General features: G+C 41.0%; 3 protein-coding genes and 1 long non-coding RNA gene across 5 annotated transcripts in view; 2 read left to right on the top strand and 2 right to left on the bottom strand.

Annotated features, from left to right (window-relative positions):
- Positions 1-3019, top strand: part of LOC148350029 (uncharacterized) — a 23305-nt gene extending 20286 nt beyond the window's left edge. Inside the window, exon 3 of the long non-coding RNA XR_015847112.1 lies at positions 2734-3019. This is a non-coding gene — a long non-coding RNA (uncharacterized LOC148350029). The remainder of the gene's footprint in view (positions 1-2733) is intronic.
- nln (neurolysin (metallopeptidase M3 family)) overlaps positions 1-4772 on the bottom strand; it is a 21699-nt gene extending 16927 nt beyond the window's left edge. The window contains exons 1-2 of the mRNA XM_088320078.1: positions 4562-4772; positions 2706-2941 (exon numbers count right to left, since the gene is read on the bottom strand). Coding sequence (XP_088176204.1) covers positions 2706-2941; positions 4562-4605 — 280 coding nt within the window. The 5' untranslated portion in view covers positions 4606-4772. The remainder of the gene's footprint in view (positions 1-2705; positions 2942-4561) is intronic.
- Positions 4656-24575, top strand: sgtb (small glutamine rich tetratricopeptide repeat co-chaperone beta). The gene is made up of 12 exons (XM_088320084.1): positions 4656-4772; positions 6962-7067; positions 7744-7847; positions 7910-7985; positions 11016-11115; positions 11172-11276; positions 12544-12682; positions 13947-14009; positions 14080-14117; positions 14190-14273; positions 18179-18302; positions 21018-24575. Exons 2-11 carry the CDS (start codon positions 6968-6970, stop codon positions 18288-18290), a joined length of 921 nt encoding a protein of 306 aa, XP_088176210.1. The 5' UTR covers positions 4656-4772; positions 6962-6967; the 3' UTR covers positions 18291-18302; positions 21018-24575.
- Positions 24020-26018, bottom strand: part of trappc13 (trafficking protein particle complex subunit 13) — a 14768-nt gene continuing 12769 nt past the window's right edge. For both annotated transcript variants that reach the window (XM_088320082.1, XM_088320083.1), the window contains 2 exons: positions 25840-25987; positions 24020-24278 (listed from right to left, as the gene is read on the bottom strand). In XM_088320082.1, coding sequence (XP_088176208.1) covers positions 24183-24278; positions 25840-25987 — 244 coding nt within the window. In that variant the 3' untranslated portion in view covers positions 24020-24182. The remainder of the gene's footprint in view (positions 24279-25839; positions 25988-26018) is intronic.

Here is a 26018-nt window from a genome sequence, read left to right as displayed (position 1 = left end):
AAAAGACAAAAGCAACTAAATATGAATAAAATGACTACATTTTGTGCAGGCTTGGGGAGTAACGGAATACATGGAATGGCAAAAATGATGTTGGCAAGCTGTTTGGATTGATTTTCATTTTGTTTCTGTCGCATTTTATGTCAGTTTTGCCGGAGATCAAAGAGATCAAAGCCAGGAGAGAAAGCTTACCACGTGTTGTGAGTCATCATTTTATTCATATTTAGTTTCTTTTGTCTTTTATTAGCATATTTGGTATTGGAGTCATCCAAAAGTAATTGAAAGTAATCAAGTTAAAGTAACCCTACCCAACCCTGCTCATACCTGTCAATCTCTGTCAACTGCCCCCTTACTAACAGATAAACCTTCCTAACAAAACGTTTTCTACTGTTTACATACAGAAAGACACACTATGTAGTCTTTTAGGAGGGTCGGACATTGCATACTTGTACTTTTTCCTTGCATTTCATATATTTTTCCAAATTCTTTCAAAATGTGTGCACCGGATAACAATTTTTATACGGGAAAATCGCGTCTTTCTCGTTTGGGCTCTATTTCGGATCATCTCGGTCACTTATAGCAGATGAGAACATGATCATAGATTTCTAATACTGTCGCTGTATTCTACATGGTCTGTCTTTGTCACGTAATGTCAGACAGACCCAAATGCAGGACATTAGTTGAAAAATGGGGGTGCAATAAAATCCCTAATGAGGGTGTTTATTCAATTACAATGGAAGAGCAGGACTGGGACAGCCGAGGAGGGGGCTTGAGGAGATTGTCTATGGGACAAATGTCTTGAGCAAAATGTTTTGAGAAGAATATTTTGAGATGAAAAGCTTGTTGTCTTGAGGACGATGTCATGGGATGAATGCATTGGAGTGGAAAACGGGAGAATTTATTATAGATGCTGACTAATGACGATTAGGAACACCTGGACTGGGGAGTGGAAGGAGAAGGAGAGACCAAAAAATGTGGCAATGCTGCCATCTTTCAGAGAAGTGAAGGGACTGCAAGCGCCGAACCATGACAGTCTTGCTGTGAATAGGTGCCGCATTGTATTTATAAGGTTTATGATTGCTTAATAAGGAGGAATTGCAATCATTAAGAGGAGCCAGTTGTGGTGGCTCGGGCATCTGATAAGGATGCCTCCTGGACGCCTCCCTTGGGAGGTGTTCCGGACATTTCCCACCGGCAGGAGGCGACCCAGGACATGCTGGAGAGACTGTCTCTAGGCTGGCCTGGGAACGCCTCGGGATCCCGTCCGATGAGCTGGATGAGGTGGCTGGGGATAGGGACTGAGCTTCCCTTTTAAGGCTGCTGCCCCCGCGACCCGACCCCGGATAAGCGGAAGACAATGGATGGATAGGTGAATGGATGCAATCCTAAATAAGGCGAGTAGTTAGCAAAAGTTGACAGGTATGTGATCAAGAGGACTTAGCAGAGTTACGCACTTACTGTAGACTTAAAATGAAGGGTACTGTAACTTTAAATACATGTACACAATCAATTTTTACAGAACATATACAGTGGAACCTCGGTTCTCGACCATAATCCGTTCCAGAACCCTGTTCGAAAACCGATTTGTTCGATCACCGAAATCATTTTTCCCATTAAAAATAATGTAAATCGTTTTAATCCGTTCTAACACCCTGAATGTTAACCATGATTCTTTAACGTAAACATAAAGCTAACCCAGGCTAATCGTACGTTCGCGTTATCGTAATCTTCCGTACAAAATATTATGCTAACATGAACGTGTAAAAATACAAAAATCAGGTCGTTTACAAGTCATTTAGCACCCAAGTCTCCACAACAAGTGGGGAGCGGTTCATTGGAAAGGGGGCTTTGTTCCAACGCCCTGAAAGTTGGGCTCCGTTCCAACACCTTGAATGTTTACCTTGAATGTTCAACGTAAACATAAAGCTAACCCAGGCTAATCGTACGTTCGCGTTATCGTAATCTTCTGTACGAAAGATTACACTAACATGAACGTGTAAAAATTTAAAAAAAGGATAAAGAAAAGAATTATGAATTGGATTTCTTACCTTTGTGGTGGTCAGCAGAAGGCGCAGGTGGACAGTGGGGTATTCCCTAGCTAGATCAGACACTCGCACACCTTCATATTTCTTTCTTAAATGCAATAGTTGTACGCACTACTTTTCTTTTTTCACCTGTAGCAACTTTGCTGCTTGCACTGACTTTCGAAAACAAAAAAGCAAAACGAAGCACGTCCGCACGCGATAACAGTTGGTCACGAAAAGAGCCATCTACACCCGTACGCCGCTCAGCATGGCACCCTAGCGTACGCACTCACGCATTACCGGCGTTCGAACTACAATTTTTGGACCGAACAGCGAAGCAAGAATTTCTCGAAATTTTTGGTCGGACTCCGATTTGTTCCAACTGAGAGGCGTTCGAAAACCGAGGTTCCACTGTATTTGCCTGAAGTTGTTTGCATGCGCAAACCAGACAAGTTGATGCTGGTGGTCAGCAATCACGAGCGGCCTCCAGTGGTAGCCTGTGGCACTGCTCGTGAGCCAGATTTTTCGCGTCGTGAGCAAAATATTTGTTGCAAATAACATTCGTATAACAAAATTCTTGTCTTTAGAGGTGCTCGTATAAAGATCTACACTGTATTCACAAAAATAACTGATCCCAGTGGCCTTCAATTTGTGTGCATTTGGCCCTCAGAGGGAAACTCTTACCTGCATAATCGTTTTTGACGTTGGCAAGCGTCCTCAGCGTGTTCTCGACGCAGACGGCATCCAAGCGTAGGCGACTAATCTCGTCATAAACTCCCTTCACATCCTCCACCAATCTCTCCGCATCCGTCCGGATTTCCTCCCGAGACCGATCCCACCTCAACGGGAAACCGGGGACGTAATCCCGGGCCGGACGCCGTGTTACACTATTGCCGATGGTCATTCTCCACACGGGGTCCCTGCACGAAACGACAAGTCGCTGTGGCTCAACACACGGGCGACACATTCTGGGACACGGCGCTCCGGAATCTACGCACAGAGGTGGGTCGGGTTGCATTCGGGGGACGTCCGGGAACACGACACCTCGACTGGACTGCAACAACTTGGGTGTCGCTTATTAAAAGATGACCGCTGATTAAGTGCAACGACGTGTTTACACACTAGACGAATGACTTCAGCTAAAGACTACTTATGCACTACATAACACACCTCATAATGAAATGGACTACACACAATAACACCCGTGGAGTGTCATTCTATGCCACCAATGTGGTTCCTGCGGGCACTAGGTAGCCCCCTGACAGAGGACCGGTTCTGAAAATAACTAACCGGTGGTTGGTCATCGTCTCATTATGCCGGCCTGTAGCATACTGATATACTTTATGATTTTCAAATATTTTGAGATGGGATTTTTGAGTTTTTCTCCATAATCAGGGGAAAGAACTAGCAGGCTCAAGGACAGCTTTATGCATCAAGCTGTCATTACTCTCAATTCTCTTCCTACCCTACCTACTTCTTCCCACCTCCCACCCTCCTGCCAAATCAATGCACAACTGCCTGCTTCAGATTTCATTTTTTTTTTTTAATTCTGAGCTTTATATATATCAGACAAGGAAAATACTTTGCTTTACTCTCCTCTCTCTGTTCTTCTTAGAGTGGGCGACATCGAGAGCAACCCTGGCCCCCAGTCCAAATGCCAGTGGTGCTTTCGAACCGTTCGCTGCGACCACACCCCAATCACCTGTACTACCTGGCCACGGGGCTTCCGTAAATCATGCACCGGCCTGTCCGAACGTACTAAGGACTTCAGAGGCTTCGTATGCTTGGTTTGCTTGGGTCACACCTCGTCAGGCCTTGCGGCACAGGACAGTCGCAGCCCCCTCTCCTTCGGAGAACAACGGAGCCTCCCACAAGCGAGTCTAGCGCTACTAAGGATTACCTTAGGCGCCTTGAGTGACTCAACAACAACAACAGCAGCCTCCCCAATGCAGAGTTTGCATGTTATCCCTGTGATTGCCAGTTTCCTCACACATTGCAAAGACAGGCATGGCAGGTCAGTCTCTAGATATGAATGAGCGATGGAACAGTGGTCCATCTCTGTGTGCCCCGCAACTGGCTAGTAACCAGTTCGGGGTGTCCCCTGACCACTGCCTGAAGTGAGCTGGGCTCCAGTACCCCCGGGACCCTACTGAGGACAAGCGGTGCATATAATCAATGATATATATGAATATATAGTTCCTACTTTGCAGAAATTCACTCAATAGGATGGGTATACAACGGATTAAAAAGCGGGGGAATACCGTAATATGTTTATCTTTACCTCACGCGGACCAAATTGATTAAAAACCGAAATAAAAAGTAGTTTAAATATTTCTTAACAATACGTTTCAACTTTCTCAATTTTTCAAATAACGCGTCTTTTCGTCTAGTTTTTGTTGTGGGTTATTCGATGTTGGTCATTATATTCGATGTGAGTCGTTAGTGTTTGTTAGTATAGTACGTACTCCGAGATTGTTTCATTAAAAAAAAAAATCAAATAAGCATATCATCGGTGCGTCACGACCACGCGTGATTCATACCTGCTAAGAACACGCCAAGCAGTCACGGCCCGTGACGTGAACATGATTGTTGTCCAGGTAACCGAAGCGACTTGTCAATCAAAATCCCACTCCTGTCGTTCGCTCTTACTTCCGGTAGCAGGGCCCTCTCGCGCATGCGCAAACAAACCCCAAGCTAGCTTGAGCTGTCCCAGGCGCAAGTGACAGCGGATGCTAAGAAGCCGCGGCTCAGGTGAGAAGATGTCATCAAAATCATCTTTTCGTGGGATTTAATCAACCTTGGTGGCGTCTATGTCATTTTTAGGCTATTCTGCATTGTGTTTTCGTCACGCCATCGTTGCGTCGTCATTAATGGAATTTATCTGAGGCAGTGACGCCCATTTTGGGCCAATTATGACACGTTTAAGTGCCTCCAAATCTCAAGTTGAAGATTTTGTGGAAAATGACAGGGTGGGTGGTGACGTCAATATTCGCAAAGCGGGATAGTGCGTTTGTAAGATGAAAGCGACTCTTTCCCGCGGGTGCACCTGCTACTTATGACGTCATCAACGCGCCCTTTCCATCATTAGCCGTTGGGTTGAGAAATCATGCTAGCACTTTATCTTCATTTCATTTAGTGATTTTGGATCAAGTCAAGTCATGTTTATTTTTATAGCCCTTAATCACAAAGAGTCTCAAAGGGCTGCACAGACCACATATTATTGCAAACCACAGACTATTATTACCCCATCCCCTGATCTAAAACCTAGATGAGGGCAAGAAAAAACTCAAAAACCGCAACATGAGGAAAAGGAAGATACCTGGAGAAGGGACCGCACAATATAAATAATAAGTAATCCAATAAATCTAACTCTCACAACCTGAGACAACTGGTCAAGTAGGCATAGCCAACTGTACTACAAGTGTCTCAACAATGAATATAGCTTATCTAATGAGCTTCCAAATAAAGGATTAATAGGACATTTCATTAAAATGTCTTGCATGTTATCACCACTACAACACTAATATGAGTCACTTAAGAGTGTTCAGGAGTGTCACTTCCTATTTGTGAACATCACATTAGACTTCAAACTGATCCACAGGGTGGCGCTAAGAACCATATACAAATAATATAGGAGGAAGTTTTGTGTATAATAGCTTCAGGTTACAAAGCACTTCAACAGGAAATGTTTTACCTCTAGTAATGAAGGCGTTTCAGGATACAAAGTCAAAAATACAGTACTGCTCCCAGAAGTCTACCTAGCAACCCGATGCGGAAGCGTGAATCCCTTCATCCATTTTTGGTCCCGTTCCCGCTTTGTAAACAGTCTACAGTATTGTACCGCTACGAAGAGCTAGCAGTCACAATGGACCCAACGAGCGACACCCAGAAAATTGGACAAAGAGAGAGGTCCAGGGTTCAATTTCAGCTACCACTGTCTCTCTATGCGGAGTTTGCATGTTCTCCCGATGCCTTTGTGAGTTTCCTCCCACATTCCAAGAACATGCATATCAGGTCTAAATTGACCCTAAGTGGGAATAAGTGAGGGCAGGGTGTCCCCGGCCCACTGCCTGAAGATTCCAGGGATGGGCTCCAGCACCCATGCGGCCCTACTGAGGATAAGCGATGCAGATAATAGATAACAAAGTCAGGGTGGTAAAATAGTTCAACGTAACCACTGTATAACATACTCTCACCGTAATACACCGGAGCCTCCACAGACTCTGCCGCTAAGTCAAGTAAAGTCCCATTTCTTTGTTTGGCCCTTAATCAGGCCACAATGACACCATCCCCTGATCTGAAGCAGACATGCAAGCAAGGAACAACTCAAAATGTGCCAAAAGTGAATTTAGCTGAGCGGCGCTAGGAATAAAATGGACTGAACCATTTCAAGGCAGTTGCGTTGTTCACATTTTTGCTTTGTTTTAGTATTTTTGATTTGTCATCAGATTTAAGCCTTTCCTTTCCTTTATTAAGAAAGAAAATAGTTTAAAAAAAAATGTTATCATTTTTGGGGGTGTTTGAGCAGGCTAGTTACAGTTACCATTACTGAATTGTTTTTATGTAATCGATAGCATTGCTATGACAACAAGAACTTCTATTGTTGCCTGCCATTTTTGACATCAAGATACTTTAGAATTGTTAGAACTGTTTGTCATTAATAATGTTGTATTATCATCTCGGTAGTTTGTATTCTTCCTTCCCTTTTCATTTTAAATCGGACGACACAATATAGCACCATCTGGTGGTTAACAATTCCACAGTGTCCTTTTAATAATGTTGCCTCTGCCAGCAATGTCCTCTGGACTGGGCAGAGAGCAGCCAATGATTTTCTGGACTGTGTTGATGACTCTGTGTAAGGTTCGATTGTCTGCTACGGCAGCATGCAACGTAGCGATATCAACTTTGCTGAAAATACATATTTAACTATTTATTTATAGGTAAACATGGCGGTGGAGAAGCGCCTGGCGTTTTCTATCATACAGTTCCTACGGGATCAAACGCACGGAGGCACGCTTACCACAGATGAGCAGGAGAGCCTCGAAGGTGGGTGTCTCGGTGTTTCCCTTGGGGTTTTTGTGAGACCCCCGTGGATGGACTGTCCAGATCAGGCCCGCTAAGGGATTGAATCCGGCCCACGAGACAACATTCAGAGATGCGCAAGAGAAAAACAAGCTGCAGGTTGAAATATGTCCACTTGATGTTGCCAAAGCCAGGTGCCTCAAACAAAGACACTGTACTTGTATTTCTTTCTTTCTCTCTCTCTCTTCCACCCCTTTTCTCCCACTCTCTGTCTCTTTCTCTCTCTGTGTCTTTAACTTCTTTTGCTCTAACTTCCTTTTCTCTCTTTTCTCTTTCTCTCTTCCTACACTTCGTGCTTTCGTTTCTCTTTTCTTTCCTTCTGTCTTTCTATTTCTCTTTGGATTTCTTCCTCTCCCTTTCTTTTTCCCCTCTCTCACGACTTTTTATCTCTTTTGTTTCTCACGCTCTCTCCCTCCCTTTTCTCTTATTTCTTTATCTCTCTTTTTCTTTTTCTTTGATCTATTAGTCCGGCCCCCGACAGAATGTTTGTTCTATCGTGTGGCCCCCCGACTTCAAATGAGTTTGACACCCCTGAATTAGACCCTGGAGGCACATCATAGACTTTTAACAGTATGGGATACACTAGTGTCTTTTAATAGTGGTCACAATTTGATTGTGAGCGATGATTTTTCTTTCATAGTTGCCGTCCAATGTCTGGAGACAACTTATAAAATCAGTGCTAGCGACTGCCACCTAGCAGCGCCACAACCTCTCATGGAGGTCTTCCTCAACTCACTTTTAAAGGTGAGAACTGATCTTCTTAAAACCCTATTCCTTTGCCGGAATGCTTTTTTCGTCCTCCGCAGAACGACATCGTGAGCTTACCGGCAACGACGCCCTCGCCAGAAGATGCAGAACGAGCAGAGCAGCTAAAGAACGAAGGTGACCAGGATCTTCATAACTTTAAAGGGATGTGCCCAGGGCCGTCACCAGGCAATAGTCTCAGGGGTTACTCGGCAACATTGACGTAGTCATTGTTGGAATTAAATACCACAATGTAGCGTTTACCTAATTGTTTGAATTAGTTATCTGACTCCATTAACCAAACAAGACCTACATTCACCCGGCAATTTATGCACGCTCGTTACTTGAGGAAAAAATGAACAGGAAGGCCGACATTTTCACACGAGGTCAGATTTAATTTCCCTAAGAATTTAACTAAGTGTACTCCATCGAAAACGGCCAAATTAGTGATGTTGGAGTCTGTGGAAAGCCTTCTTCTGAAGTCCTTTAGCTTTTTCCTATTGGCCATCTTCTCCCCGCATAATGGTGTGCCGGCTCCTCCCATGGGCGTGCCAAGGAAGCCCCCTGGGCTTCACCATCTCGTAGACCAGCGTCCCGATGTCTGGGGTACTCAAAACAACACCGAGCGTTTCTACGTCATCAGGGCCTTTCTGCGTCAACAGCATCGGGATGTGCTGATTATCTTAGCAGTACGTCCCGTTCCTGCTGTTCCTGTAAACAACATTTTTCACCTGTCTGCCCTGACCTTGTACTACAGCCCATTCAGTGAATATCTTTTGCATTAAATGTAATTTGTATTCAATCGTATAAAATCCTTTATAGTCAAATGTATAAAATCCTTCAATATGCAGATCCGGAGGCCAGCACGGCGGCGCAGTGGTTAGCGCGTGTGCGGCACAGTTCTTAGGTCTTGGGAACCTCCCGTGTGGGTTCAAATCCAGCTACCAAACTTCCTGTGCGGAGTTCGTATGTTCTCCCCGTGCTTGCGTGGGTTTCCTCCGGGCACTCCGGTTTCCTCCCACATGCGAAAGACATGCATTTCAGGTGGATTGGCCGGTCCAAATTGTCCCTAGGTGTGAATGAGCGAGAGAGTTGTCGGTCCCTGTGTGCCCTGCGATTGGCTGGCAACCAGTTCAGGGTGTCCCCTGCCCACTGCCCGATGATTGCTGGGATGAGCTCCAGCCCCTACTGAGGATAAGCTGAGCAGCTAATGAGATGAGATGCAGAGCCGGTCAGTAGCTATGTAGTCTAACAGTACAGGCAATAGTTAAAATAAACCTCACTTGTCTCTTTACAGTGCCTAGCACAAATGCTCTATAAAATCGAGGTTTGGATTTTGGCTTGGCTATTCTAACACCATTATATTATTAGTTTTAAACCGTTTCATTGTAGATTTTGCTTTATGTTTATGTTTTGTTCCCCTGTTGGAAGGTAAACCTGTGCTCCATTCTCATGTTTCCTGTAGACTTCAGACAAAATTTACCAGTATTTGGGTACATCCATCTTTCCATCAACACTAACAGTCTTCCCAGTCCCTGCTGAAGAGGGAAAACCCCAGAGCATGATGCTGCCACCACCATGTTTGACAGTGTGGATGGTGTTTTCAGGGTGATGTTCAGTGTTACTCTGACGCCAAGCGTAACGCTTTGCTTTCAGCCCAAAAGGTTCAACTTTGGTCTCATCTGTCTTTAGCACCTTGTTCCACTTATTTGTGTCTCCCACGTGTATTTTTACTAACACCAAACCGGCCTTTTTATGGTATTCTTTCAGAAAGACCTTTCGTCCTGCACCCTTCCATAAGGGGCATATTTATGCAGAGTACGACTAATAGCTGTCTTATGCACAGATTGTCCCACCTCAGCTGTGTATGCCTGCAGGTCATCCAATGTAATCATGGGTCTCTTGGTTGCTTATCTGATTGGATTTATTTGTGTTTAGTCCAAAAGTTTAGAGGGATGGCCAGGTCTTGCTAGGTTTGTTTTGGTTTTATGCTCTCTCCATCGTGATATTATTGTTAGTCACAATCTTCTTGTATCTCATTTTGGACTTTTTGACAACTTTCTCCCGACCTGCCTCGTGTGTCCTTCGGTCTTCATAATGCTTTTATAATGCTTCATAATGTTGTCTCTTGGGGTGCATTTAGACAATGACTTAATGAGACTCAGGTTTACTCTGTCATTGTTAGTCATTTTGTTGACTTTGGATCATTCAGAAGTCATCAAGGAGCTTCCAGTCAGTTGGCAGAGCTGAGAGGACAAAAAGCCAATATTCAATGCATTCGCCAGTCAGGGTATACTTTTAATACCTTAGTGGTAAAGAAAAGTTGTAATAATTATAATTTACAAAAATTAAGCTTCCAGTGGGGTGGCACAAGCCCTTTGTGGCACAGGCCAGGCCCCTCTATGCCCGCCTATAGTAGTCACTATAGTATAGTGTCTGCCATGGGATATATTGACCTTTATACGCAGAGAGGAGGTATGGCAAAAAGGGAACGCTCTTTATTCAGAACTGTTCAACGTTCATTCGAGCCATGTTCATCGTTTCTCTTTTCACGTCGGCATTTATAGTGTGCTCAAAAGATCTCGTGATGTTTTTTCCGGCCTTGACTTGCTCAGTCAACAACCTGTGACTTCCTGGGGGCGGCAGTGGCTCAGGAGGTAGAGCGATCGTCTTGGGATCAAGAGATCGCAGTTCAAATCCCAGCTCCTCCGTGTTACATGTGGAAGTGTCCTTGGGTAAGACACTGAACCCCTAATACCCCCAATAAGCAGGTTAGCGCCTTACATGGCTGCACGGCCGCTATTGGGAAATGTGAAGCACACTGTAAAGCGCTTTGGGAAGTCTTGACTTGAAAAGCACTATATAAATGCAGATCATTTAATTTCCTGTAACAATATTATCTCCCAACTCCTGCCAGATTTCACAATAGGCTACTGTCAGCTTGAAGGCTGATGACTTACACTTAATCCCCAACACACCCTAGTGTAGTGGAGGTGTAATTGCACTTTATTCTGGGAAAGATTAAAAAAAAAAAAGTCAAACAGGCCCCCCTTGACAGAGCCTCGCGACCCCCCTGGGGACCCCACACCAATATTTGCAAACCACTATCCTATAGTGACCGGGCTGATGGTGCCACAAAAAAAGCTTAGCATTGCTATTTGATTTTAGGAAACAATCACATGAAGGAGGAGAACTACCGGTGCGCGGTGGAGTGCTATACGAAGGCCATCGATTTGGACCTGAAGAACGCCGTTTACTACTGCAACAGGTATTAGCCGGCAAGGTAAGGCGTTGCTAACGATGGCTAACGCTGTGGTTTCTTAGGGCGGCCGCTCACAGTAAACTGGGCGACTACACGGAGGCCACGGGGGATTGCGAGCGGGCCATCAGGATCGATCCCGGTTATAGCAAAGCGTACGGCAGGATGGGGTGAGTCTTTAGAAACTAAAGCATCCAATTGACTCCGGTATATGGCGTCCCCACGTTGCAGCGTTCTGGTTTGCCCGCGTCCGTGCGTCCTAGACGCATCATTTTCGCTGGGGACGCATAGTCTCAAATCAACGTGCGTCCCCGGGACGCAACCTTTTTGCCACAAAATTGTCATTATTACCCGATTACTTTCTTTTAACAAAGATTTACCGCACCCCAAACTTTTCGTCAGGCAGATCCGCCTTTATTGTTTTGGTCTCGCGGTTCCAGTTTTTGTCCGCACGCCGATCTCGGCCAACGAGATCTCGTTTTTTAGTGAAAGGAAGTCCGTCTTTTTTTAGAGAACCGGCTTTTTTGGCTCAACTCATTAAAAAGAGCCGGCTCTCAAACGGCTCACTTGCTTTGATGATTGATATTACGAATTATGTTGTATAAAGAAGCTGAGAAAAAAAGGAAGTATAAAAGGAGAACATGAAAAAAAGACAGGTTTGTGGTTATCCCTTTAATCGGTATATTACCAACAATAATTTGATGCAGAAAATGAATTCATAATTTGATGATTAAAACGGAATGAATATATAGATTTATATTATATATTTGTCGCGGATTTACGATTTCAATATAACACTAAATTTTGGGGAGCCATAGATCTCTGTTGGGACCCATAGATTTTTCAGCATGCGAGTCCCCGGAACCCATCACTTTTCACAGCTCAAATGAACACTGACGTTGTGACATTTTTTGGCATGAAATTAGAGGTTTTGTTGGCCTTTACAGCATTTTCCCCTCTATACGACGTAGACAAAAAAAAATCATCATAGAAACTATATTGAGATAATCGAGAAATACCAAGAAGGCTAAAATGCATGGCTGTAATCAATTGAAAATAGGGCTGTTATTAAACCAATTCGGTGGGCATGACAATCCTAGCAACTGGAAGTATTTAAATCCGTTTTAATTATAATCAACCCTATGCATCCACCTGCTACTCCACTTGACCAGCTCATTTTGTGTCACACTGTAAGTAAAAACTTTAATATACTGGTAGTTATTTAAATATACACTACGCATAAGTAGTACTAACTATATACTATTTTAGAATGTTAACGTTTTTATTTGGTGTATGGAGGGTTCCGAATGCAATAGCTAATTACCACAGGTTCCTATTTCCAGATACACAGCAATTTCACTTTGCGATCCCCACCTCAGAACAGGCATCTACCAAGTGAGCTAATTGCTAACAAATTGCATTTTTTTTTGCTTGTAGCCTGGCGCTAACAGCCATGAATAAATACCCGGAGGCTATTTCTTACTTCAAGAAGGCGCTGGTGCTGGATCCGGACAACGACACGTATAAATCCAACCTGAAGGTGGCCGAGCAGAAACAGAAGGAGGTCAGCAGTCCGGTGAGTATAGATAAAGTGGCAGAATTATACTGTGTATATATATATATATATATATGTATATATATATAAAAAAATAAAATATAAATATCAGTGTTCATTTTACCTGTGAAAAGTGATGGGTCCTGGGGAACTCGCATGCTCAAAAATCTATGGGTCCCAGTAGAGATCTATGGGTCCCCAAAATTTAGCGTTATCGAGGTTGAAATTGTAAACCGGCGACAAATATATAAATAAATATATACCGGTAAATCTATATATTCATTCAGTTTTAATCATCACACTTAATTGGTAATACAAAGCAGTTATCACTTCAGATTTTTCAGTTCACAAACATATTGTACATTATACAAAATAATATTGCTGAAATATTAGTCTATATACTCATGCAGTTTTAATCACTTCGGATTTTTCAGTTCATATATTCTTCGTTGTTTGCTGTCCCGCCACAGTTGTAATGCCTTCTCAAGGTCCAATTGCAGCAACGGAATTTCCATCGCTAATTTGTGGTTTTTATTGTCGTTGTGCCGATCCAATGTGCTTTTCTGAAAGTTCGTATTGCGAAATGATTTATGCAATCCAGTTTTTTTGTCACAATGGGGACACGCATCACAGAACATGTAGCCTCCATTATCATCCTCCTCAGAGCGTAACCAGGAATATAATTAAGTCCATTTTGGCAGAAAAGTCCTTTTCTTGCTAGGAGTTTTCTTTTGTTTATCATCTTTCGTCAATTTGTTCGCTTCAAAACATGTGTTTTCCTTGCCTTCGCGGTCTTCTGAAGAATTTCTCCGCCGTTTTTTCGTACCGGAATTATTGCCGTTGTTATCACTTTCTGTATTATGTTTCGACTTATTACCGACACTGAAGAAATTACCAATTTTTTGTTGCTTTGCACCTAATACCAACCGTTTTTACGGAGGCATACTTCTCTTTCACTCGACAACCACCAAAACAATGACGTCATCTTGAAGAAAGAGATCTCGTTTGCCGAGATCGGCGCGAGACCAAAACCACAATGGCGGATCTGCCTGACGAAAAGTTTGGAGTGCGGTAAATCTTTGTTAAAAAAAAAATAAAATTAAGTAATCGGGTAATAATGACAATTTGGTGTCAAAAAAGTTGCGTCCCGGGGACGCACGTCGATTTGACCCAATGCGTCTCCAGCAAAAATGATGCGTCTATGACGCAGGCAAACAATAACACTGATATATACACGATTTTTTTTTAATAAGAATCAAAGCTAACCTTGTGTATCATACTGTAGATGGCAGCTGGTCTGGGATTCGACATGGCCAGTTTAATCAACAACCCGGCCTTCATCAGCATGGTGAGTCCGGTGCTTCCTAACCTGGTCTCCATCGTACTAAAACCATGAAATATTCCTCCTAATTTGGCAGGCAGCCAGCGTGATGCAGAACCAGCAGGTGCAGCAGCTGTGAGTATCAGCACGGTCGGTTTCGGGATTAGCTTAGCGTTAAGCGTCCGAACTCTTCGTCTCCATTTCCAGAATGTCGGGAATGATGGCCAACGCCGTGGGAGGACCGGCCGCCGGAGTGGGAGGACTGACCGATATTTCCAGTTTGATCGAAGCGTAAGTACGCCCTGCAGGTTGTGGAGGCCTGTAAGATTTTGACCGTTGTTTTTCTTGTGAATAATGGTTTGAGAACAAGGAGCAAGCAGTTTGCAAAATACTGCAAACAAAAAGTTACTGGCTGTATAGTGTTTCCCTTCAGCACAATGGCCGTGTGCAAGGGAAAAAGGAGGCGTGTGTGTGCATGCAAAGATCCGCCCACTTCTACCACTAACCCAATCAAATTGCTCTGTGTACTTGGCTGGCGTTTTGGGGAGTTTGCTATTTGTTCTGTGGGTTTTTATCATAGTAAAGTATCTCCACAGTGAACATCCATCCATTATCTGGACCACTTATCCTCAGTAGGGTCGCAGAGGAGCTGGACTCCATCCCAGCTGTCCTCGGGCAGTGGGCAGGGGACACTCTGGACTGGTTGCCAGCCAGTCACAGGGCACACAGAGACAGACAACTCACTTACTCATTCACACCTAGGAACAATTTGGACCAGCCAATTAAGCCCGGAAGAAACCCACACAAGCATGGGGAGTACATGCAAACTCCACACAGGAAGGTTCGATCTCATGACCCCTTTTCGAATGTGGGAGGAAACCGGAGTGCCCGGAGGAAACCCACGAAAACACGGGGAGAACATGCAAACTCCACACAGGAAGGCTGCTAGCTGGATTTGAACCTATGACCTCAGAACTGTGACGCAACACGCTGACCACTCAGCTGCCATGCCACCCTTGATCAGTGAACATACATTTAATACGCTTTGATACAGGGCTGCAACAACTATTCGATAAAAAAAAAAACTATTGTACAAAAAAATTTGACACACATTAAATTGCTCTTTCTTGTTTTGTATGATAAGTTCAAATCAAATGGAATGAAATGATCTGCATTTATATAGCGCTTTTCAAGTCAATGACTTCCCAAAGTGCTTTACAGTGTGCTTCACATTTCCCAATAGCGGCCATGAAGCCATGTAAGGCGCTAACCTGCTTATTGGGAGTATTAGGGGTTCAGTGTCTTGTCCAAGGACACTTCGACATGTAACACGGAGGAGCCGAGATTCGAACTGCGATCTCTTGATCCCAAGATGGGCGCTCTACCTCCTGAGCCACTGCCGCCAAATATAATATAATCTTTGGATAAGGTGCTAGGAAAAGAGTATCTTACATTTTTGCAAGTGTATAGCATATATTTGTTTATTGTCATTTTTATTGAGAAACACTTGGATTTTATATTATCGAATATCCTGTTGTTTTGTGCACTATTTCTCTATACGTCCGAAACTCCAATATTTGCTTGAAGAGAAGGAAATTAAAAATGTTTTTAAGAATTCGGATTCATTGATCAATCGAAAAAAATACGTTAGTGCAGCCCTACTTTCTCGACTATAAACGGTGGCGTTTATATTTTAGACTGAACCCATTTCATTACTACATTGGCTTTGCACGGGTCAAATTCCATTGTGGGCATATCAGGATTGGAACAACACGGATTTAATTTGCTTTGATCCCCGAGCCGTAGGTTTCCCACCCCTGCTATAGGAAGAGTTTAAATCACAGGTGTCAAACAGGCGGCCCGCGGGCCACATCAGGCCCGCTAAGGGATTGAATCCGGCCCGCGAGACAACATTCAGAGAAGCGCAAGAGAAAAAGAAGCTGCAGGTTGAAATATGTAAACTTGATGTTGCCAAAGAAAGATGCCTCGAACAAAGACACTGTACTTCTATTTTTCTCTCTCTCTCTTTCACTGTCTGTGTCTCTTTTTCTCTTCCTTTGTTGCTCTTTGTGTCTTTTAACCTCTTTTGCTCTAACTTCCTTTTTTCCTTTTCTTTCTCTCCTTACCCTTCACGCTTTCTTTTCTCTCTCCTTCTGTCTTTCAATTTCTCTTTGGATTTCTTTCTTCCTCGCCCTTTCTTTTCCCCCTCTCTCACGACTTTTTATCTATTTTGTTTCTCATGCTCTCTCCCTCTCTCTTTTTCTTTCTTTGTCCCGCCCTCCTTTTCCCCCCTCTTTCTCTTATTTCTTTATCCCTCTTTTTCTTTCTCTTTAATCTACTAGTCCGGCCCCCGACAGAAAGTTTGTTCTATCGTGTGGCCCCTGAGTTAAAATGAGTTTGACACCCCTGATTTAAATAGTCTCTATTGACCACTAGAAGACTTTGAGAGTTACAATCAAAATTCCTAGAAAATTACAACGACCCATCACTGGTGAGTCGTTGGTGAAACCCCTGTTGTAGAAGCTGAAACATGTACATAAGAGTTCATTAAATTAGGGTGGAGATTTGCTGCCATCTTATGGATACCTGGTGATTATCATTGGAAAAACTAGGAATGTTCCCCTTCAAATACTGATATTTTTATATAACATCGACCGATAGCAGGAAATCATCTTAGAGATAACCGTTTTATAGGTTTTTGGGAATGCGAACTAATTCGTTATTGTTGTGTAGTGTGGAAAATGCTATAAAAGCGATTGAAAAACATCTTATGCCACATAAGTGAACATCTTAAATTGAACATGGATTTATTATTAATGCCGCCATTACTAGACCAAATTCAAGCACATCTTTAAGGACTATCAAAGACAATTTTCTATTTTTTTCCAGTACCATTAAGACAAAGAAATCCATTGAAAATCAAAAGAATGATTTCAAACCCTTACTTGTAATCCTAACCCTTACCCTTTTTTAAACCATAACCCTAGCTCCCAAACTATTCTGGAACCCTACATTCAGTTTAGAACCCTAACTTTAAGCTCCCCTAGTTCCTAACCCTACCCCCTATTTCAGAACTGTATTTCAGTTTTTACCCTAATAAAATGAGCCTTGACGAGAGTTTCTAACCATAATGAAATGATCTGCATTTCTATAGCGCTTTTCAAGTCAAGACTTGCCAAAGCGCTTCATATTGTGCTTCACATTTCCCAATAGCAGCCGTGCAGCTACGTGAGGCACTAATTTGCTTATTGGGGGTGTTAGGGGTTCAGTGTCTTACCCAAGGACACTTCGACATGTAACACGGAGGAGCCGGGATACGAACTGCGATCTCTTGATCTTAAGACGAGCGCTCTACCCCATGTAAGGTGCTAACCTGCTTATTGGGGGTATTAGGGGTTCAGTGGCTTACCCAAGGACACTACGACATGTAACACGGAGGAGCCGGGATTCGAACTGCGATCTCTTGATCCCAAGACGAGCGCTCTACCTCCTGAGCCACTGCCGCCCCAATCCTATTTTGCAACAATACGTTTAAAACCTAAATTCAAAACTCAAATCTTAGCCCAACACCCAAGAAACGTGGCATGAAAAATGACAATAATTTCAAGCGTTCAACCTTGTGGCAGCACGGCGGCGCAGTGGTTAGCGCTTGTGCGGCACAGTTCATGTCATGGGAACCTGTTGTGGGTTCAAATCCAGCTCCAGACTTCCTGTGCGGAGTTTGTATGTTCTCCCCGTGCTTGCGTGGGTTTCCTCCGGGCACTCCGGTTTCCTCCCACATTCCAAAAACATGCATTTCAGGTGAATTGGCCGGTCCAAATTGTCCCTAGGTGTGAATGAGCGAATGAGTTGTCTGTCCCTGTGTGCCCTGCGATTGGCTGGCAACCAGTTCAGGGTGTCCCCTGCCCACTGCCCGGAGATGGCTGAGATGGGCTCCAGCCCCCCCGCGACCCTAATGAGGATAAGCGGTACGGCTGATGAGATGAGACCTAAACCTTGAAAACACAATGTTTGATTTCAAGCATTTTCAAGGATTTCAAGCACCCTTACAAACCCTGTTGAGAAGATGGTGGGTACTACTGTATCTTTTTAATTTACCTTTCGTTGCACTGAAAGAAGCCCTCAATTTTTGTTGTACTTTTGTATTATGACAAAAAGGCCATTCTATTCTAAAAGATACTTTTTTCCCCCAACAGGGGGCAGCAATTTGCCCAGCAGATCCAGCAGCAGAACCCCGAGCTCATCGAACAGTTGCGCAATCACATCCGGAGTCGATCGTTCAGCGGAAGCGCAGAAGAGCAATCGTGATTCGCCAAATCGGTTTGTACATTTTTCCTCATTTAAGCCCCGGTGTGTATTATAATGCCATGTTTCTCAACCTGTTGGTTGGGACCCAAAAGTGGGCAGGGGCCTTTGCCCTGGCGAAATAATGCAAAAAAGAAGAAAACAACAGAGTTAAATATGCCTTCTTAATCTCTTTTTCCTGTTCAGTCAATCAACGCTGTCCCAATTGTGTTTGAGAGGGACCACATCTCATTATGTTGTGATTTTATTAGTTTTATTTCTTTTTGCTGTCTAGAATAATGGGTTTGAAGAAAGTTAGTAATAAGGAGAAGGAAAAGTGTAAAACAGTGACAAAAACACTGGAGAAGAGTGAAATTATTGCCAAATATAAAAATATTGTACATTAAAGCACTGCTTAAAGGAAAGTGAATGGTTAGAAAATATTATGTTTCTTGATTTTGTTTTAATCTTTATTATTAACACAATTAAGCTATTATGGTTGTTTAGGTAAACAATTTATGAATTTTGGGTAAGACCTACTTTTGGTATGTGGCTATTTTGGAGCAGTGCGATGTAGGCTTATATTTGAGTATTTACAGTAATTGAAGTCATTTTATTTTTGCTGGTCATTTTTTGGGAGGGATGGGTGAAAATACACTACTATGTGCTATAAAATGCACAATCCTTTTATAAAAAGTGTTTTTTTTGTCTTGATTTGGTTAGCAGCTTGTCATTAGGATGGAATGGGGGTCCTAAAGTCAGAACAGTTGAGAACCACTGCTTTATATAACAACTCCAAGTGGTGTAAAATACTTTTAAATGAAACACTCGATTAAAATAAGGGGCAAATATACGAGTCGAATCTCAAGAACATGAATTTTGGTTTACAAATTTGTAATATATTACATAACCTGAGCTGACATGTTTGGCTGCCATCTTTTTTCCTACTGACAGATTAATTTGGGATATTAATCTTTGGCTGATATGAGAGTCAAGGAAGATGCAGGTTTGATATCAACAGGAGGCCCCCAGTAACCACAGGGAGAAAAACGGACCCACTCCTTCGAATGACTCCCCTTTCTCCTCGTGGGCCAGTGACGCGATTGTTTTTATTTAGAAGAAGTCAAGCAGTTGTAAAAACATACCATGATGAGTTTCCTGTACCCTTCAAAATAAAGACTGAAAGTATGCATATTTTTAAACAGAATTATATGAGAGTAGAAAAATAGAGAATAAGTAATAAAAATAGTATGAAATTGAGTATATTCCATCAGAGCCATTTGTAACGTGAGTAATAGAGAAAATTACAAATAACTAGATTTAATATACCTTACACTACAGAAGCCCAAATGACCATTTTGCAAAGGAAGCTTTTACCCTTAGGGCTTTTAGCACCCTACAGTCACTTACCTTCCACAGCTGAGCTCTGCATGTGAGTCGCTGAGTCCTGTGAGTCAGGAATCTTCCACACTTTTCCCCAGTTTCCTTCTCTAGTCACTCAAGTGAGACACTTGGCTTTAGGCTTTGCCTCGCTGCCTGTTGCTATAGTTATTGTTAGCTAGTCCGTGTAATCAAAGCTTGCTCTTGCAATCTTTTACTGACCTTTTTAGTAGCTTTCTTCCGTTAGCCCCTGCTTTTCGGCCTCTTTGATGTATCCAGCTTGATCAAGCTTGTTTTCTCTTGCAAGGATTCACGACAGCTTTTATGTCGCAGTTGCTCCCGAGATTTTAATCTTTGTTCACTTAGGGAAATAGGGCGTTAGGCTTCTGAAGTACAATAATCACTCGTTTTTTTGCGGTTAATTGGGACCAGAACCCCCAATGAAAAGTAAAAATCCTTGATTCCACCTTCATAAACTCCCCCCAAAAGATTAAACTTACCTAAAGATGACATCCTTATGACTGAATATACGACGGTAACAAAATAACAAATATAGATATCCAAATAATAACACAGAAACCAAAACTGCAGTTGAATGAATTGACTTTATTGTCATTATATAGGAGTATAATAAAAATCGAGGGATTCTTCTTTTAATGCAAGAAAGTGATTTACAGAGCGGGTGGCTAGCTGCAGGCCAGCAACGGGTATCCTCGAAGTGTGACAGGACTCCGTGATGATTAAAATATAAGATTCACTTAGGTAAAAGGTTTCCCCTGAGTTGTAGTACCAAGTCATCTCGGCAGGGGGTGGCTCAAGAGAGTTGTTAGCTTAGCCGTAGCTGTACACCAAAACTACAGCTTCAGTTGCTACTCAGACCCAATAATAATCCACGAAGCACCTGCTGGTGATCAGCACATCTTTACACCTTTGTGACTTTCCTCGGAGCCAGATTGAATTAATGAATTTCTTTTCAATGTACCACGCTGCTAAAAGCGAGTTGTCGCCATGCTTCCCAGTTTGTTTCAGGTCCACAAATATACTTGTACCCACCCCTGCTGTTTGAGTGACAGCATTCACCAGCCTATCACAGTCGTGCACACACACCCTCATCTGCTGCTGTGGGCTATCCAATCCAAACACAATATGCTTATATCAACTACAATAAAGACAATTCAATTCAAATTCCGCCAAGTAGTAAACCAGCGATAACTGAAGCATAAAGTAGCGAGGTCGTCTTTGTACTATCCTTTGGACTTCCTCGTGGGTTTCAAATGCATGTTAATTTTAAGCTACAGCAACCTCTAGTGGTGATTCATTACATAGTGTCACTAATAAAAAAAAAACCCTGAAAACTCTTTCTCCCCTCAGCCTCACCAAACTCAACAAACGCCCCTAGGCTGGACTCCGTCATGATTGACAGCTATGAGGAAGAGCAGAAATGAGAACAGTGGTATTTTCGAATCAATTTGCCACTGCATCACGTGACATCCACTCCTGCTTTTAAGACATGTGACTGACACGCCTGCATTGTGACATTGTCATTGCACTTTAGCGCCACTCTGTCATAACTCCAAATATTCGACTGTACACTCAAAATACTTTGGGGATGTGTAAGGCGGATCCTCCTGCATGCTTTCAAACTTATATTTGAAATGAAGGAGCCATCCAGGTCAAGTACGGGGTAACGCCGGATTTTTTTGGGTGGATCAAATTCACAGGAATGTAGAAGTGTGTTGTATCCACTTGAAATGAAAAGAAAACTTTCTGGTCCTTCATCTTCAAATTTGGGCTATTTTGGAAGTCTGTTTTATTGAAAATGTTCTGTGTTTTAAAGTACCTTTAAAACATTTTCTTTTCTGTTTTGTCAAAATTGAATTCCATGGCAGTATTTTTCCAAATTATTCCTTAAAACAAGGAAAAATTGTTCTGAAAATTAGGGGGGGGAATTAAATTCTTGTCTTGTTTTTTTTATCTTTTCTTTTCTGTTTTTTAAACATTTCCCCCCATTTTTTCATAGTTAATCAAAAATTCAAAAATAGAACAAAAATATTACCAAAAAAACTAATTTCACTTGTTTTTTGGAGTATTTTTTAGGGCATGTGTTTTGATGAGAATTTTTTTAAAGTCTGCTCAATTGATTTTAATCTTCCTGTTATTATTAGTTTGTTTTTCTAGATAAGATGGTTTTCCCCCAAAAACTGATATTTACAGCAAAAACCTAAACTCCTCCTTCTGTTTTCAGAATTACTTTTCCAGGGACTCTATTTTAGGTACTTTTTTTAAAATATCAGTTTTACTTTTTGTTTCATCAAAATTTGTTTTTGTTCATTTTTATACTTTTTTTTTTTTTAATATTTTATTTTTGTTCTCCCAAATGATCTTAATCCGTCAGAAAGAATATACAAAACCAGAATATATATAAAAAAAAAACACAGACAAAAATATCTCTAACAAATGGGAAAAATAAATCAATAAATACAATTGCAACATCTGTAGCAGCCTGGTCATCCAAGAAGGGGGACCACCTCATGTGTGGTCCTTCTCAAGCATTCTTCATTTTCCTCACGCTGAGATTTTTGAGTTTTTTCTCGCCCTCATGTAGGTTTTAGATCAGGGGATTGTGTAACAATAGTCTGTAATAGTCTGTGCAGCCCTTTGAAACTCCTTGTGATTAAAGGGGTCTGAAATAAACATGACTTGACCACACCCAAAAGAATTAGTCAAAAAATAATTGACCAAAAACTAAATACCTACAATCCTTTTGAAGTATAATAGTCAAAATTTAAAGTAAACTGGTGAATAATCTAAAGCTCTATTCTATAATCCGAAACGACTAACAGATTAATTTGCAGTACACAGGAAGTGGATGTTGCATTTATTCAATTATATTTAATCTAATGGATGCACAAAATGACATTAAAAAATACTTGAAATATATATGTGGTTCCGGACAAAATAAAATATTTTCAGACTTGCCAATCCATCATAAACTGCCCCACATACTGTACGTGGTTTTTATTTTTTTATTTTTATTCTATTTTTTTAATTGTTTGTTTTGATTCCTGTTTTTATTGAAATCACTGTTGTATATTCGGTGTACAGCGACCTTGGGTGTCCTGTTAAGGCGCTTCAAAATCAAATGTAATATTATTAAAATCAGATCAAATCGTCATACAGTGGAACCTCGGTTCTCGACCATAATCCGTTCCAGAACCCTGTTCGAAAACCGATTTGTTCGATCACCGAAATCATTTTTCCCATTAAAAATAATGTAAATCGTTTTAATCCGTTCCAACACCCTGAACGTTTAACGTAAACATGAAGCTAACCCAGGCTAATTGTACGTCCGCGTTAGCGTAATCACTGTGAATGTGTAAAACTGGAGTGTCATGCCCAATTTCGTTGTCACAATATGTTAACCCATTTTGTAACAATGACAATAAAGGTATATTCTATTCTAATCTTCCGTACTAAAGATTACGCTAACATGAACGTGTAAAAATAAAAAAAATCAGGTCGTTTACAAGTCATTTAGCACCCGGGTCTCCACAACACGTAACGTAAACTTAAAGCTAACCCAGGCTAATCGTACGTTTGCGTTATCGTACGAAAGATTACGCTAACATGAACGTGTACAAAGAAAAAAAAAAGGATAAAGAAAAGAATTATGAATAGGATTTCTTACCTTTGTGGTGGTCAGCAGAAGGCGCAGGTGGACGGTGGGGTATTCCCTAGCAAGATCAGACACTCGCACACCTTTATATTTTGCTATTATTTATTTCTTAGATGCAATAGTTGTACGCACTACTTTTCTTTTTTCACCTGTAGCAACTTTGCTGCTTGCACTGACTTTCTTCGGAGGCATAATAAGGGGCTAAAACACCCGTACGCCGCTCAGCATGGCACCCTAGCGTACGCACTCACGCATTACCGGCGTTCCAAATCCGATTTTTTGACCGAACAGCGAGCAAGAATTTCTCGAAATTTTTGGTCAGACTCCGATTTGTTCGAACTGAGAGGCGTTCGAAAACCGAGGTTCCACTGTATTGTATTCAGGCATCGTATGTTTTTTTTGTGATTCGATAATTTGATTACAATTAAATGGAATGTTGTATTTTTATTTTAGATTATTTAAATACATAAGTTACTTATATTTTTTTTTTTGTGGGAAAATAAAAGCAGACCTGAAAAACATGACGCTAGCCCACCCCAGTTCCTGGTGGCTCAATTCAGCTCTGCTGGGCCAGAAAGATGCTACCTTCCGATGACTCTCAAAATAAAATGTCACATTCTCAATTGTTTCCCAAGAAATCACGTTATTATCTATGCTCACAAAACATACGAGTAAGAAATAGACATTGCTTTTCCCATTGTGTTTTAACATCTCAGCGTTCCGGCCATTTTATTAACACATATTCACATTCTTTTCAAATCAGTTCATATTTTTCAACCGTTTGAATGCATATTAAAACACAGTGTGCAGTGTTGGTCCATTGTAAAACTGGATTAAATAAAAAAGAAAGGTTTAAAAAGTCACCAGGAAGGACTAACCACCAATACTTGGGCCACGTCGTCGTACTCGTATGTGCGCTTCAGGAAGGAGTCGGTGAGCCTTAGACCGGAAATGCTCTGAAACAGAAGTATGTTGTTTTTGATGTCCAGTTTAAGAATTTTTGATTTCAGAATTTGAAAAAACCGAATGCTTCATTATTTTATCTTACTTTTGATTACTTTTCTTGTTTAATCTATTTTTTTTTTAAATTGACACTTATTCAAAATAGATTTGAATCTTTCATTATTAAATACATTTTCCTGATTATTTTCCTCAATTTAAATGTTTTTAAAAAAAGGGTATTTAAATGTTCTGTTATAACTGGTCTCATTTTAAACTTATTTTTGTAGAATAAACAGCTTCTTGGCAGATAATTTTGCTCCTTATTTTACTGAATTTGCAATATATATATATATATATATATATATATATATATATATATATGTGTGTGTGTATATCTGTTTAATTATTTTACTTAAATTTAAAACTTGTTTTTCTTGCAAAATAAAATAATCATAGGCATGATTTTTCTCATTATTTTTCTGAATTTAGAACTACTTTATACAAAATATCTTGTTTGATTATTCTACTTATCTTATACAAGATTCATTGCAAAATTACTTTGCTTATTATAATGATATTATGTACAATAATTATTTCAATAATAACTTTTTATGATTTTTTACCTTATTCTAACACTAACTTTGTAAAATATAAAATATCTTATTTTGCTATATATATTTTCTTACTTTTCAGGAAAATTATACACTCATATTTACTCAATAGTTTCCTTATTTCAAACTAAATTTATTTATTTTATTGCTGTGGCAAAGTTAAATCATCAGTTTTATTTAGTTTTTTTTTAAGTGATTTTACTTGAAGAACAAGTTAAAATTTAAATAAGTAAGTACCAATAATAAATAAAATAAGTATTTGATCTTGCCCGGGGAAAAGAAGCAAAAATTAGGTGCATAAAAGTTACAGTAATTCAAATTAAGTAAAATAAGGCAAAATTAAAAAAAAAAAAAGACGTAATTTGATTTCTCTGGGGGAAAACAGTTGCAAAATAAAGTACAATTAGAAAAAATAATAATACGTAATTTGATTTTTGGGGGAAAAAGTTAAAAAATAACATAACATTAGAAAAATAATACCTAACTTGCTTTCTCAGGGATGTATCCTAACAAATAAATAAATGAATGAATGGAGTTTTTTTGGGCACAGCACAAATAAACACTTTAACAAAAATAGAACAACAAAATATTTACATAAATAAAAGAGCTGATTTTCCAGTAATAGTTAAAGTAAAATTAAAAAAATCATAAAAATCAGCCATATTGCAATAATTCATCCACCCATCCATTATCTGCAACGCTTATCCTTAGTAGGGTCACTGAAGTGCTGGAGCCCATCCCAGCCATCTTCAGGCAGTGGGCAGGGGACACCCTCAACTGCTTGTAAAATACTACAATCGAAGTAAAACAACGTTACTGAATTATTTTGAGAATTTTCATTTTCTAGAAAAATATGGAAAAAAAATGAGTGAAATGATCTGCCAGTGGGGATATGTATGTTTTTGCAGTGCAAGTTTAAAGGTAGAAAGCGGAGAAACGGCTTTGTAATTCAGAAGCACGTTACCTGTAAACCCTGGACGGATGTGAAACAAGTGAGGGGCAGCGAGAGCGACGCGCCCGGGCTGAGCTTGCCCAAAGCTCGACCAGAAACGCCGCACCAGTGGACAGACGACGTGTTGATCATTTCCACCAGGAGGTCCATGGTCCGTTCACTGAACGGGCAAGCGCGAAGATTTGAAAGAA

Source organism: Urocampus carinirostris, chromosome 16 (assembly GCF_059441175.1).
Source record: "Urocampus carinirostris isolate Australia breed hairy pipefish chromosome 16, RoL_Ucar_1.0, whole genome shotgun sequence".
NCBI classification, from domain to species: Eukaryota; Metazoa; Chordata; class Actinopteri; order Syngnathiformes; family Syngnathidae; genus Urocampus; species Urocampus carinirostris.
The sequence above is the reverse complement of the archived record's forward strand: the minus strand, read 5'-3'. Positions and strand labels throughout refer to the sequence as shown.